General features: G+C 36.5%; 3 protein-coding genes across 9 annotated transcripts; 2 read left to right on the plus strand and 1 right to left on the minus strand.

Moving 5' to 3' along the window:
• Positions 1 to 1,694: 1,694 nt before the first annotated feature.
• Positions 1,695 to 6,528, plus strand: katnbl1 (katanin p80 subunit B-like 1). 7 transcript variants are annotated; one of them, XM_081378598.1, is made up of 10 exons: positions 1,695 to 1,839; positions 2,860 to 2,987; positions 3,197 to 3,234; positions 3,349 to 3,625; positions 4,480 to 4,595; positions 5,145 to 5,195; positions 5,299 to 5,388; positions 5,563 to 5,667; positions 5,760 to 5,853; positions 5,947 to 6,528. In XM_081378598.1, the coding sequence occupies exons 2-10, from the start codon at positions 2,871 to 2,873 to the stop codon at positions 5,977 to 5,979; spliced, it is 921 nt and encodes a 306-aa protein (XP_081234724.1). In that variant the 5' UTR covers positions 1,695 to 1,839; positions 2,860 to 2,870; the 3' UTR covers positions 5,980 to 6,528. The 7 variants fall into 7 exon arrangements, with proteins under 7 accessions (XP_081234724.1, XP_081234721.1, XP_081234725.1 ...); XM_081378595.1 differs by having other exon boundaries at positions 1,699 to 1,839; positions 5,757 to 5,853; positions 5,947 to 6,493; XM_081378599.1 differs by having other exon boundaries at positions 1,827 to 2,274; positions 5,947 to 6,506.
• A 660-nt stretch (positions 6,529 to 7,188) lies between these two features.
• On the plus strand, positions 7,189 to 10,025 carry emc7b (ER membrane protein complex subunit 7b). Its single transcript, XM_081378353.1, has 5 exons — positions 7,189 to 7,562; positions 7,857 to 7,976; positions 8,062 to 8,200; positions 8,701 to 8,781; positions 8,869 to 10,025. The coding sequence occupies exons 1-5, from the start codon at positions 7,336 to 7,338 to the stop codon at positions 9,013 to 9,015; spliced, it is 714 nt and encodes a 237-aa protein (XP_081234479.1). The 5' UTR covers positions 7,189 to 7,335; the 3' UTR covers positions 9,016 to 10,025.
• A 951-nt stretch (positions 10,026 to 10,976) lies between these two features.
• On the minus strand, positions 10,977 to 12,494 carry chrm5b (cholinergic receptor, muscarinic 5b; the record flags this gene model as incomplete). Its single annotated transcript, XM_081378199.1, has 1 exon — positions 10,977 to 12,494. The coding sequence occupies one exon, from the start codon at positions 12,492 to 12,494 to the stop codon at positions 10,977 to 10,979; it is 1,518 nt and encodes a 505-aa protein (XP_081234325.1).
• Positions 12,495 to 13,199: the final 705 nt, after the last annotated feature.

Genomic DNA, 13,199 nt, shown 5'->3' on the forward strand with positions numbered 1-13,199 from the left:
TCTGAATATGAGTCCTATGTCGGCTATTTTATTCAGTTTCCCCCATCAGTTCAGCAGCTTTTTATTTGAACTGTGGTAAGATTTGTCTTCCATGATTTGTTTGTAACCACATTTCCATGTGGGAAGATTTGTCTTCACATTCTCAAGAAATGGCATTGATTTCTTGTGCTTAACTTCAGAAATAATTTTAGAACTGAAAGCAGATTGATCAAAAATGACGGCTGTCTGTTGGCGGCGTGCTGCTTCTGTACATTCAAATATTCAGTTCAGCTCATAAACATTCCTGCATTCATATTATGAGTCTACACCAGTATATCCTTCAGAGATGTAGTTTAATGGCAATATGCACAGTTTTAAATCCATTGTAAGTTGGCTGAACTTCTATCTTAACTATATATTTATTAGATTTACAGTAAGATAATAACCTTTGGTGAAATGTGATTCATGACTGAAATTTACCAGTAATGTGTGTCCCTTTATTCTAGTTTGTGGTTTCATGAACTAATGATCACATCAGCACTGTTTGCCATGATATAGTCATCATCACCTTTGTTGACACATTTAAACTTAAAGTCATCATGAGGAGCGAAATGAGCTTATACCTTTAACAAACATCAATCCTAACAAGATTCTTACTGAAGATTAAAGTGGCATTACAATGTGTGATTAAGATTAATGTGTGAAAGTGATTAAGGACATTTAATTTTGATGTTTTTGTCGTTTCTGAAAACATTTCTGTTCAGCATCACTATGAAAAACTACAGTGAAACACATTTAATATTATTTTTTGATTATCTTAAAGACCTTTGTACCTAAAGGCATATGCTTCTTTTTATTTATTAATATTAAACAGTGGATCTCAACCAGGAGGCAAATTTCCAAGGGGGCCACATCACTCTCAGAAAAAAAGGTTCAAAAGCTGTTGCTGGGACAGTACCCTTCAAAAGGGTACTAATATGTACCATTTAGGTACTAATATGTACACTTTTGATACCAATATGTACCTTTGAGGGACTAATATGCACTTTTTAGGTACAAAAGTGTACCTTTTGAAAAGGTACCGCCACAGTGACAGCTTTTGTACCTTTTTTTCTGAGAGTGCAGGATGACTTCTAGAATTTATTAGGCGAATCTGTTAACATAATCGAACTCTAATTTAAGTTAAAACATAAAATCAAGATGTAAACGGCAACTCAAGTTTCTTTCAGTTGTATAATATTGTTCTTATCAACAGACTACAGTTCTTGAAATTTCTAGAATCACAAAATGAATCATGATTTATGTAATTTATCAATGCTCCCAGTTTGTATTAATAAAACAATAAACCATACAGCTTTGTCATGATCAAAACAGAACATACAGCACATATCTTATCTTTTCTACCTACAAATTTTATGTTGGACATTGATTCAAAATGGATGTGTTGTGTTAGACTAGATTGTAAAGGGCATGCATGGAAATTCCTTCAGGACTGTTGGAATCCAGATGAACCTCGTGAAGTTGTATGTGCAAATAGTTTTTACTTTTTTAAAACGTGTTGGTAACGTTATATATCTCATACTATTATTTGTATTGTTTCATAGTTTCTGTTGACTTGTTACTATGCTATTCATTTCCCTTCTAAAATGTTGTTCCCCATTATGCCCCACCAGATGTCGCTAAACCCTCAATCCTCTGGTGCTTCACCCATCCCAGCATTTCAAGTTTGTATTTATTTGAATGGTTCTTCCTTCCCTCTGAAATCCACTCAAATTCCCGTTTCTTCCTGGTTGTGCATGGACATGCTCTAGGATATATAACGTGCTCTAGGATGCATAGACAACTTTACACAATGTTATGGTGGGTGCTTACGAAATACGATTAGCTGCTAACGTTGTACAAGTTAAATGTTTTGTACGTGCCAAGTCCTTGTTTGCTAGCAGGTGATTAGCCTGACTTGTTTGTTTAGCAACTAGCTATCTGGTGTTTTTTTAGCAACTGCTTTGATATGCACAGGCCAGTGTGAATGTAGACTAATCTCGAGACTCGTCTTTTGCAATTTAATCACAAATGATTGACTGTTTGTCAAAGCGTAGTTGACTTAATTAGCGCGCTAGTGCTAACAGACCTTAAACCTAAACAGCGACGTCATATCATCGGAGGCCTAAAGATTCGTCTGACAGATGTTCAGACATTTACCAGGAATATTAGCTTGTTATTCGGAAACTTATTAGTTGGGTTTCAAACGATTCATAGATCAGTTCTCTGACTCAGCAGAACGTGCTAAGTTACGTGGTAAGAGGTCCGTTTGAAAAATGACTAAATACTTTTTTTTTCTTTTTTTTTCTTTTTTTTTATGTGGTAATGAAATGCTAAATGCTTTACAGTAGGTTGGTATAAATGTTATAACTTGTGCATAACATGTATGTAATATTGTCTTGATAGGTTTTGAGACGCATCACTTCTTGAAAATACAATGTAATAACGTTCTCTCTAGGTTTTTGTAACAACAACAAAAAGAACCTTCACAGAACGAGTTTTTTTGTGACTACATAAACTCATACAGAACTTTTTCTAATGGTTATTATTATAGGTTTTGCTTTATAATCAAAAAAGTTCGCAAAACGTTGTAGGAATCAAAAATATTAGCTGTTTATGATGAAGCCATCAATGCTACTACATTGACTACTGTGCCAGACTTTCTAACAATGGCAATAGCTTTACATTTTAAAGTTTAATGAGGGTTTGAGTATAGCATGACTATAAGCTCTTAAATGGAAGCAATACAATCGAGGCTTTGAGTAAACAGACTGCACATATTTGCTTTAACAACATCATGCATCCTGTACCAGCTATTGTGTTGTTTGCATTGTTCTCTAGAGTCCCTTATTATGGCCACTGGAAGTCATGTTGGAAGTCATGCAGAAGTCCACAGGCTCAAGCAGGCCCAGCCCCATGATCTTCTCAAACGTATGGTTTGTTCTGGAGATGAGAAGAACATGAGGGAGGTGAGAGAGGAATCAAAAATTGACAGTTGTTTGTTTGTAATGTATGTTTGTTTTCGAGAATGGCTTGAAAGTCTGGTATTGTGTGGTCCTCAGTCGTTTAGTGTGTATGATGCAAAAATGTACGTATGATTTAAAACCTTTCAGGTCTTAAGACTTGTCATTTATTCCAGCCTTTAGGAACGCTAGCTTTAACTGTTATTTCTTTTCAGGTGGATTATTCACTTAAGGACGAAACCGATCAAGAGAGGTATGTTTTTGGGCCAAATGCAAACTAAATAACTTTTTGTGTTATTCCTTGGTTTGACAAGCTCACATGGGAACATTTCTTAGGGATGAGCATGTTTTATCCTCCATCCCACAGATTTCCAGTGGGCCGTTGTGTGCACAAATACAGCAAAGCGAAGCGAGCGTTGGTTAGCAAGAAGAAAACGCGACAATCCGGAGTGGGATCAAGAGTATGTCGGAGATCGCCCACCGCAAGCAGGACATCTGACATGGCAAACAAAGAAAATGAACTGACCTGCCCTGATGACGTGCAGGCTATTCTTTACAGTGACAACTGTGGGTTCCCTGTGAACTCAACAGACTCCTCAAAAATGGCAGGAGCTGGCTCCAAGTACAGTGATTATTTCACTGAGGTGAGTTAAGCTGAATGCTAATGCCAGTTTTTGGAAAGGGTGCTCCGATCGGGATTTTTGTGGCCGATTACCGATCACTAGAAGCAGTATTGGTCGATACGATCAATGAAATCGATCACTTAAATAAATAATACTATAAAAGTAGCTTATAATGTTAATGATACTATAAAAAAAAAATAAGGGATGAGAAAGTATCATGAATTGACAAGCAGCATGTGTAACATTTTCTGTTCCCTCTCCTAGAGGTGATTAGGAACAGCTTAGAGCTAAACAAATATAGCAATTCCTGAGAAATTATTAATAAAAATAAAAAACAGAACAGTCTCTGTCAAAAAGGACTTTTCTTGTTTGATTAACATTAATTACTCAGACGGCACAAGAATATTAGGCTGCTGTCACTTGAAGACCAATTGCATGAATCCATACAACAAAGGAGTTTAGCAGTAGACTTTATTTTATGATAATCGCTGATTTAGATGATTTGGATGTGAAGTTTGGGCTTTTAGGGAGGAATGAAAGCGCACTGCTGTGAAGGAAAGAAATGCCCTAAAGTCGCTCAGCCTTAGTTTCTTGCTGTCATTGCTGTAGTGTTGCAATGTCTCCGTTCTCAGCAATGACATTGCAAATTTATTGTCCTTTTCAGACACCTGGTAGAAATGCCAGACTGGTGAATATAGTGAAGTAATTTTAGCTGCGCATAGAAAAATTGTCTCGAAAGTTTTGCGTCATCTGATCGGCTCTTCCGATCGGCGACTGATCAATTGGTGCACCCTTAACTTTTGGGACATCTGTTATGTGTGGTCTATCAGAAAACTGTATTATTTGTATTAACTTAATCATTTGTTGAATTTCAGTTATCAAAGGACCATGAAGCAATGACTCACGTGCTCTTTGGAAGGAATCTCAGGCTGAATGTTGCTTTGACTCTTTGGCGGAAAAACGCGAGTGAATTAGTGGCATATTTGAACAGGTTAGCAATTTGACATTTACTCTAACTGTTCATAATGACACAAAATATACACCTCTATACGCTACCATAATTTTGTTTTGAAAAATGAATCATTTTATTCAGTAAAGGTGACAGTGAACAGACTTTTACATGGTTATTAAATGTAAAAATATTAAGCCGCACAACTGTTTTCAACATTGAAAATAACAAGAAAAGTTTCTTGAGCAACAAATTAGCATATACTAAAGACTGGAGTTTTAAAATGCTTTTTAATACATTTTAATATGTATTAAAATAGAAAACTTGTAATCATTCTACATTATTACTTGTTTTTACTGTATTTTCAATCAAATAAATCAAGCCTTGGTGAGCATGAGACTTCTTTTGAAAATATATGAAATCAACTCCAAACCTTTAAACAGTAGTGTAAATGAAATATTGCTGATATCTATAGATTTGTCTTTACAGTATGATGAATTTTTGGCATATTGATGCTTGCAATTCTACATTTTATGTGTCGTCAGTAGAACACCATGGTAATTTGGTAACTTATTTTCACTTTTTCCCCAGAATACAAGACACGGGGGTGCTTATTGACTGCTTGCCTGTACTTACTAAAAGGTAATGTATTTAAAACCTTTTCACAACATGTAAACTCAAAGTTTGATAGACATGTTATAGATTTGACAGACATGTTGTTTCATACCAGTTTCTCTCTCTATAGTCTTCAGGAAGAACAGCCATGCATTTCAATAGGCTGTTGTGTTGACCTTTTACCACAAGTAAAAATGATTCTTAACGCTAAATATGAAGAGTAAGTATTTTGACCTACTTTTTTATACATTTTTGACCTTTTTACACAAACACACGACACGTGCACACACACATACAGTATAGATATAATTGTAATATACATTTGTTGCTTTCTGTTGTCATTATAAGTTCTTCCCAAAATAATTAATCTTTTAAACTGTTGAATCTTTTCCAGACACCTCATTGTAGCTTTACACTGGGTTCAATCTATCATAAAAAATTGGTGGTCTGAGCTCTCCACAAACACCATAAGCTTGCGTGATGGCTGTTCAAATGACAGGTGCTTCATTTTTATATGTATATACGGAAATAAAATGGAAGAACATCTAATGTTTGCTGGGATGTGTAACCGAACATGTTTGCATCCAGCAGGAATGTTCAGGCAATGAAGACAATGCTGCTTGAACTGTGGGAGGGAAAGAGTCACTTAAGCTCAGTTCCAGGAACTGTAGGGGATACGGCAAAGGTGAAGTGTTCTTAATGAAGTAAAAAAAGGCAACTTTATAATAATCAGTTTAAACTTTTTCCTTACTTGTCATCTGTTGCTTTTCTTGTGCAGATTATAGAATCATATTTGTCACAACTGCGCTGATGTATCAATGTAGCACACTAAGGAGAAAACCACTACAAACTCTTGGTGCATTTTAAGCTCTTTGATCGGCTTGGAGCTGGTGAATCTGAAGCTCGGTAGGCTGTGGTGAATTGGGGATAGATGAACCGAACAATTCAGACACTCCGATTTCAGCACTGGAGGAGGAACTCTTCCTGCAGGCATTGAATGACTGCTTCACATTGAAGTGGACTTGCTTAGGGGCACATAATCAACTCCATGAGACTCTCTGGAATCAGGCGACTCACTGAAGTGCCAAGCAGAAGTTTTAACTGTTGCACTTGTAGTGCTATGGTGTGAATCTGCTTAAGTGGATGTGATTGTGTAAGTGTACCTTTATTAGATGTTTTTTCAGTCATGCACTTGAATTGCAGGAGTTTTAAGTTATTAGCGTTTTGTTGTCCATTGCCCGATCATGAATGGATATTTGAGTGTAATGTGTACATAGTGATTTTCTTTTAATGAGCTTTCAAATAAATTTACTTAATCTGAATGGGTTTTTTTTTCCCACCTTGAAGTTTATATGAATACTTATATTTTACATACATGTTATTTAACTAAGGTAAGAAATATTTCCCAACCATCCTGTGCAGGCACAACCCCGATCACAAGGGTAGTGGATTGTGAGAGTAAAAGATTGTGGCTAAATAATACCAAAATAATAATAATAATAATAAGCCTGCAAAATTTGCTGACAAAAAAAGGTTAAGTCAGTATTTTACAATAATATTGATGCAAAGATGATTTACGAAACCGGTTTGAACGATTCGTTTAACTTACGAGACTTTGCTTTGACTCACTGTTGGGACCAAAAATAACATAAATACATTTCTCAGCAGTAGCAAAAGTACGATACTGGAAATATATATTTGTCTCGAATTGCATGGGGTTTAAAATAATTTATTAACGAACACACTAAACTGGGTTTAAATTAATCGCACATTATGTCATGGTGCAACAAACTGAACTGGGAGACAATGACATAAAAATAAAACGCAATAAACGACAAAATGTGCCTACATATGAATTTACTGGAACGATTAGGAGTATTTAATATGATTCAGCACAATGTCATGATGTAAAATCATCTGAAGTGGCGTTTAAACCGTTTATAACATGAACTGTTTGAAGGAAAGAATTCAAGAAAACGAGTCGGACTCAGAGCTCCCATCCAGGCCCCGCCTCAACGATAATCACGTGTAACATGTTCTTCCGGTCTCTGCCTTCTATGATTTCCGCTTACTTCCTTCAGCTGAGTCCTATTCCTGTGGTCCATATTGACGCGTAGTGAAATATTGTGCGTTATTGTACGTCGTATATATCGTGTGACAAAGCACGATGCAATACATTAACCGTCTGTTAGATGTATATATAGCGTTGCAGGCTCTGTTTGCGTTGTCATGGGGGTTTTCTGACACGGAGCCGGGGCCCGTAGCAGGTTCTCAGTCGAATGGAGACCGTTTCAAAATCGAAGGACGAGCGGTCGTTCCTGGAGTGAAACCACAAGACTGGATCTCCACAGCCCGAATCCTGGTGGAGGGGGAGGAATATGTTGGGTTTCTCAAGTGAGTTATATCGCCAGCAATGCTAACGTCAAAAATGCGATGTTTGTGTGTGTGTTGCTCGATTTACAGCAGCGTGTCTCAAAAATAACAATGATAATCTCAATTACAATGATCTTGTTGGAAGCATTCTGTTTTATAAATCTTGCTAATGTGTTATTTTGAAATATAATATGCTGGTTATATGTAATGTCATTGCAGGGCATGATAAATTCAGATTAAATGGGCAGGGGTTTCAAAACATGCCTTTATTAAATGAGGTTTTGCCAAGATTAACCACATCAATTTGCCTTATAGGACTGATGGGAGCTTTGCTGTCAACGATGTGCCCTCTGGCTCATACGTGGTTGAAATTGTATCACCATCTTTCAGATTTGATCCTGTTCGGGTGGACATTACCTCCAAAGGGAAAATGAGGTAGCTAACATTCTGAATTCTTCTACCTTGTAACATGTGTATTCCCAAACACCTCGGTTAATATCAAGATGTTGCTGAACCACAGGGCACGCTTGGTGAATTACATCAAAACCTCTGAAGTTCTTCGACAGCCATACCCTCTTCAGCTCAGATCCGGTGGTCCACACACATACTTCATGAAGCGTGAAACCTGGGGATGGACTGATTTTTTGATGAACCCAATGGTATGATCATATGATTTCTGTGTGTTCATTATTATTAAATTTTTTTATCAGATACATTTGGTTGTCCTTTTTGTGATTTGAATGGAAATTAATCACAGTCTGTGTTTTCTTTTGTTTACTTATTCTTTAACTGTGTAAGTCTTCTCTATATGCATGAACTAACAATAAGCAATATGTTCTTACAACATTTATTACTGTTCGTCAATAAAAATTTTCATGTTACTTCACAGTGCATTAACTAATGTTAAGATACAACGTTTGATCTTAAAAATGTAGTTGTAAATGGTGAGATTAAGAATGAACAATACTTCTATATCATTTATTAATGTTAGTTCATGTTAGTTTATTTGTATCATTTAACTAATGAAACCTTATTGTAAAGCGTTACCAGTGTTACTAATGCACATTTTCAGGGCCATTTATAATAGTATGAATTATCTATGACGTAATATGTGTTGCTGATTGTTTCTAATACTTGTAAATGTTTTTGTTGTCCTTAGGTCATGATGATGGTCCTTCCTTTATTAATCATTGTCCTGCTCCCAAAGGTGGTAAATACTAATGATCCTGAGATGAGAAAGGTAATACAAAACATATGCTAAATAGACATCCTCATCCACTGTATATTTCTTTATTCATACAATTTTGTCTTTTTTTTTTTCCTGCAGGAAATGGAGCAGTCTATGAATATGTTGAACCCTAACCCTGAATTGCCAGATGTTTCTGAACTGATGACTAAATTGTTCTCCAAGGGCTCCAGTAAGTCTAGCGGAGGGAACAAAGGCAGCAGAAGTGTTGCTCTGAAGAGGAGGTAGTGCCGTGTGTTTGGGATCATTTTGTCGGTTTTCTTTAACACTGTTTTACTGGTTTTCTTCTCTCTCTTTTTTTTTATTAAATGAACCGTTTCTTTTTCGACTGAAATGCTTGACAAAACAGGACTGTGTTTGCACTGTGCTACTTTTCCACGCTTAATTGTCTTCTTTAGCGTCATTGTTAATAATCAGATTATTTTAATCATTGTATGATACACTGAAAACTATACATAACATTTAAAAATGGACCAGTACAGATGGAGCAAGGCATGAATTCATCTTTTTTAATAAAAAATAAATAAAAATAGAGCTCAAATAGGATGTTTTAACTTTAAAAGTAGAATGAGTGTGAAAGTAAAAGATTGGTCAAGATTCCTAGAGGAGATTGTTAGACTGAGATGTTCAGTTTTGCTGAAACATTTCAATATCTTGTCATGCAATTAACATAGTCTATGCTTTCTCTGCTGCTGCATATACGATTCATCACACAGATATGATTCCTTCTCAGAATTGAGGGCAATGCAGTTTCACCTCCGTTACAACTTGAATAAAAGCAAGAATTAAAGATTTAAGTAAAATTGAACATATTGTGGCTGTTTGGCAGTTGAGTGCTTTGGGTTGATGCAATAGCTGCAGTTTTGCTTCACTGATAAAGTCAGATGCAGAAGTCAGTACTCGCTGTATGTAGTTGTTTTGCTCAGTTTGTCACAAAGCCTTCTGGGATATTTCAAAAGCACACTTGAGCTTAAGGGTCAAGATAGATGAAAAAAATCTTTCCAACTTTGCAGTGATGCCTTGTGTGTTTTCAGACCAACCTGAGGAGGTGACATTGACCCAAATTCTGTTTCATAACTACTTGAAATAAAGCTTCTAGGTTATAATATTTACTATATCTTGTTTGGTTTGTACACGACTGTGAATGAAGATGAGAAATGTGTACGATTTAAGCTATGAAGTATAAACTTATTTAAACTGAATGGAAATAAACTTTGGTGGGAAATATCCTTAATGTCTTGCTTATTTTATGTTGCTTGCATGGTAAGATGTGTGGAGAATGAGGTCAACGTTTAAGAACATGTTCATGATAATAAGTGACTGATAAAACGTTGCAAGTATGTCAGACTCTGGGTTGTTGGAAAGCTTTAGTTTGATTAAAAACATTAGTGGAAGAGGGAACCCCTGCCAAATCAGACTGATGAAATGTTTCAATTAGTTGGGTGAATTTCATCTTAAAACATTTATTTCACAAATTAAATGGCATGTCATCACAACACAAAGAGCAGAGACTTATTAAACAACATGAATGGGAAAACAGCCAGTTAACATCCATAAATGTCTTATGTGGTGTATGTTAATGTGCAAGCGAGTTGAGATCTAATTCATGGTACCACAAATATGGATTTGTTTTCTATTTAATATGAACCACTGCACATTGGGACTATATGGGTGATGATGTAGAAATGTTTAAATTGTGTTTCATTTCACATGTGCCATATCATGGATATGACATCCGGAGTGAAGCTACAATCTTTTGTGTGTATTTGCCAGCTCAGAAATCTGAAGATCCATATTTAACAATGTCTAGTTATGCAAACATAATACAACAACATTGCTTTGCACACTAGATATTTCAATATTTACGTTTCTATGCATGCAGTGTCACTGACATGACCAAGACGTACAATACATAATATTTAAAATCATTCTATCGCAAAAAGTTAACCATGTTTTTGGTATCTATAATTAAAACGTCACAGTCCATATCTTTATTTATTGTCCTCAGCATCCCTGGCCTTTAGACATCACACAATATTAAAATACACACTGCTATGTAAACATGTTAAATGATCTTTAAATAAAAACAGATTAGAAGCTAAATAAAATATTAACAAATCATATTTTCAATCAATAAGGAATATAAATGAATACTAAAATGAATTGAATGTTAGCCATCTCTGTTGTATTTAATGGTTTTGACCAGACCAGTACAGTTTCTCCTCTCCTTTATTTTTCTTCCATTTGCAGAGGAATAACATCCAAAAGGTCTTCTGGAAGGTCTTGTTGCATAGGGCGTAACACATAGGGTTGATGGTGCTGTTGACATAGCAGAGCCAGTAGCCCAGATGCCAGAGGGACATTGGGATGCATTTCGAACAGAAGGTGGAGATGAGCACCATGATGTTGTACGGGGTCCAGGTGAGGATGAAAGCCAGAAGGATGGCACTGAGAGTCTGTGCAGCCTTTTTCTCCTTGATGAGGACCATTCGTTTACGCTTGGTCATCTGGATCTTCAAGTTTGGATCTTCTGGTTTGGTTGGAGCCGATGTGGATGAAGGAGCCTGTGGCTCTGAGGACTGACATTGATCTGTGTTTGTTCTCTCAGTCTCGCTACTACCTTGCAAAACGGTGATGTCACTAAGGATCGGCTTGAACTTGTATGACATGCATTTTTTATTGTTCGTCTGGGAGCATTTTGCAAGATCACTTAGATATTTGCTGTCTTCATAACAGTCCAGCTGTCCATTTTTATTGAGTGTCGATTCTTGGTTCTTGAAAGATTCTCGAGGGGTCGTCTCAGAGACAGACCGCTCGTCGTCTTCTGAGGATGTGTAACTGTTCAAGGTGGTGACCTGGCCTGATTTTGTCCACAAGTCATCAGACTGCAATGTCGTCCTAGTTACATAACTCTGGTTGGACGAAGACCATGACGCTTGAGTCCCGTCCCGCTTGTTTTTAAAGCTAAAGCATTGTAGTATTGGCTTTCGTGCTTTAGAGTCTTCACGGCTGTCCAGCGATGGGTATCCTTGGAGTTCTGCTAAGTTCTTTGTGCGTTTCTCGGTTTCTTTGTAGATTTTGCAATATAAAATCGTCATGATGGATACCGGGACATAAAAGGCTGCTATGGCTGTACCAAATGTAATTGTGGGTTCTGAGAAAAACTGGATCTCGCATTGGTCGGGAGAAACCGTCCTCTTGCCGACAAAGTACTGCCAGCACAGAATGGGTGGAGCCCACAATATAAACGATATCAACCAGGCCAAGCCAATCATGATGCCTGCACGTTTCGGGGTCCGTTTAGCCCTGTAGGTAAGTGGTCTTGTAATGGAGAAATATCTGTCAAAGCTGATGACCAGCAAGTTCATCACCGATGCATTACTTGCAACATAGTCAAGGGCCAGCCACAGATCACATGCTATATTCCCTAAAGACCAGTATCCCATGAGAATGTAGGATGTGTACAGGTTCATGGAGAACACGCCAATAATGAGGTCTGCAAAAGCTAAACTGAGTAAGTAGTAGTTGTTAACAGTCTTAAGTTGGCTGTTGACCTTGAAGGAGAGCATCACCAGAACATTCCCCACTATTGTGATGAGACTCACAACAGCTGACACTGTTGCAATGGTTATGACCTCCAACAGACTGTATGGGGCTGGCAGGACAGCAGAGACATTTCCACTTGCTGTTAAATTTTGGATATCCATGTCCACTGCTGACAGGTTAGTAAATGCTGGATAAAAGTTGCACTGTATTCTTCATGCTCACTTGGCAAAGGATCATCTGAAAACAGAGAACAAAGAGACTTAAGATTTCAAAAACATGAAAATAGTGTACTTTTCTAAGACATTACAGGCAAAGCATTGTTTTTTCATGCACATTTCTTTTAGACTGGTGGAAAGAAAACATCCAAAATGCACATTCAAGAGTTTTTATCACACATTATCTTTTTGTGTCTGTTGATTTTAATTATAAATACATGAAGGCTGTTCAGTAGGCATTTCAATAATTTCCAGTTTTATTCATATGTAGTTTCTCAAGGTTTCAACAACAACAACAAAAAAATCTATTTCAAAAAGATTCCTATAACCTTTTATTTAGAAAAACATGTTTTTTTCTCTCTCTCTGGCTGTTGACAGTATTGATTTATGGAGTGATTAAAAAATAGATATAAAAACTTTAATATGCCAACAAAATGAAAGAATGAACCTGGCTTTATCCAATGTTCTGATTTAATATTTTGGAAATGCATGCAAATGAGAGCAATATTAATTAGATATTGCTTATTTAAATTTGCATATTTAACATAGCATTTCAGAAAACTATATAAATATAAAAATTGTCTTAGGCCCAGTTTCACAGACAGGGCTTAGATTAAGTTAGTATTAGGCCTTAGTTCAAAGACATTTAGT

The sequence above is a fragment of the Scardinius erythrophthalmus genome, assembly GCF_964197995.2.
Source record: "Scardinius erythrophthalmus genome assembly, chromosome: 11".
NCBI lineage: Eukaryota > Metazoa > Chordata > Actinopteri > Cypriniformes > Leuciscidae > Scardinius > Scardinius erythrophthalmus.

Coding starts and splice junctions, on each gene's coding strand:
- katnbl1 (XM_081378595.1), top strand. CDS start 2,871: ATGGCCACTGGAAGTCATGTTGGAAGTCATGCAGAAGTCCACAGGCTC. Junction 3,235..3,348: donor GACGAAACCGATCAAGAGAG/GTATGTTTTTGG, acceptor TCCATCCCACAG/ATTTCCAGTGGGCCGTTGTG. Junction 5,196..5,298: donor TTGCCTGTACTTACTAAAAG/GTAATGTATTTA, acceptor CTCTCTCTATAG/TCTTCAGGAAGAACAGCCAT.
- emc7b (XM_081378353.1), top strand. CDS start 7,336: ATGCAATACATTAACCGTCTGTTAGATGTATATATAGCGTTGCAGGCT. Junction 8,201..8,700: donor ATTTTTTGATGAACCCAATG/GTATGATCATAT, acceptor TGTTGTCCTTAG/GTCATGATGATGGTCCTTCC. Junction 8,782..8,868: donor ATGATCCTGAGATGAGAAAG/GTAATACAAAAC, acceptor TTTTTCCTGCAG/GAAATGGAGCAGTCTATGAA.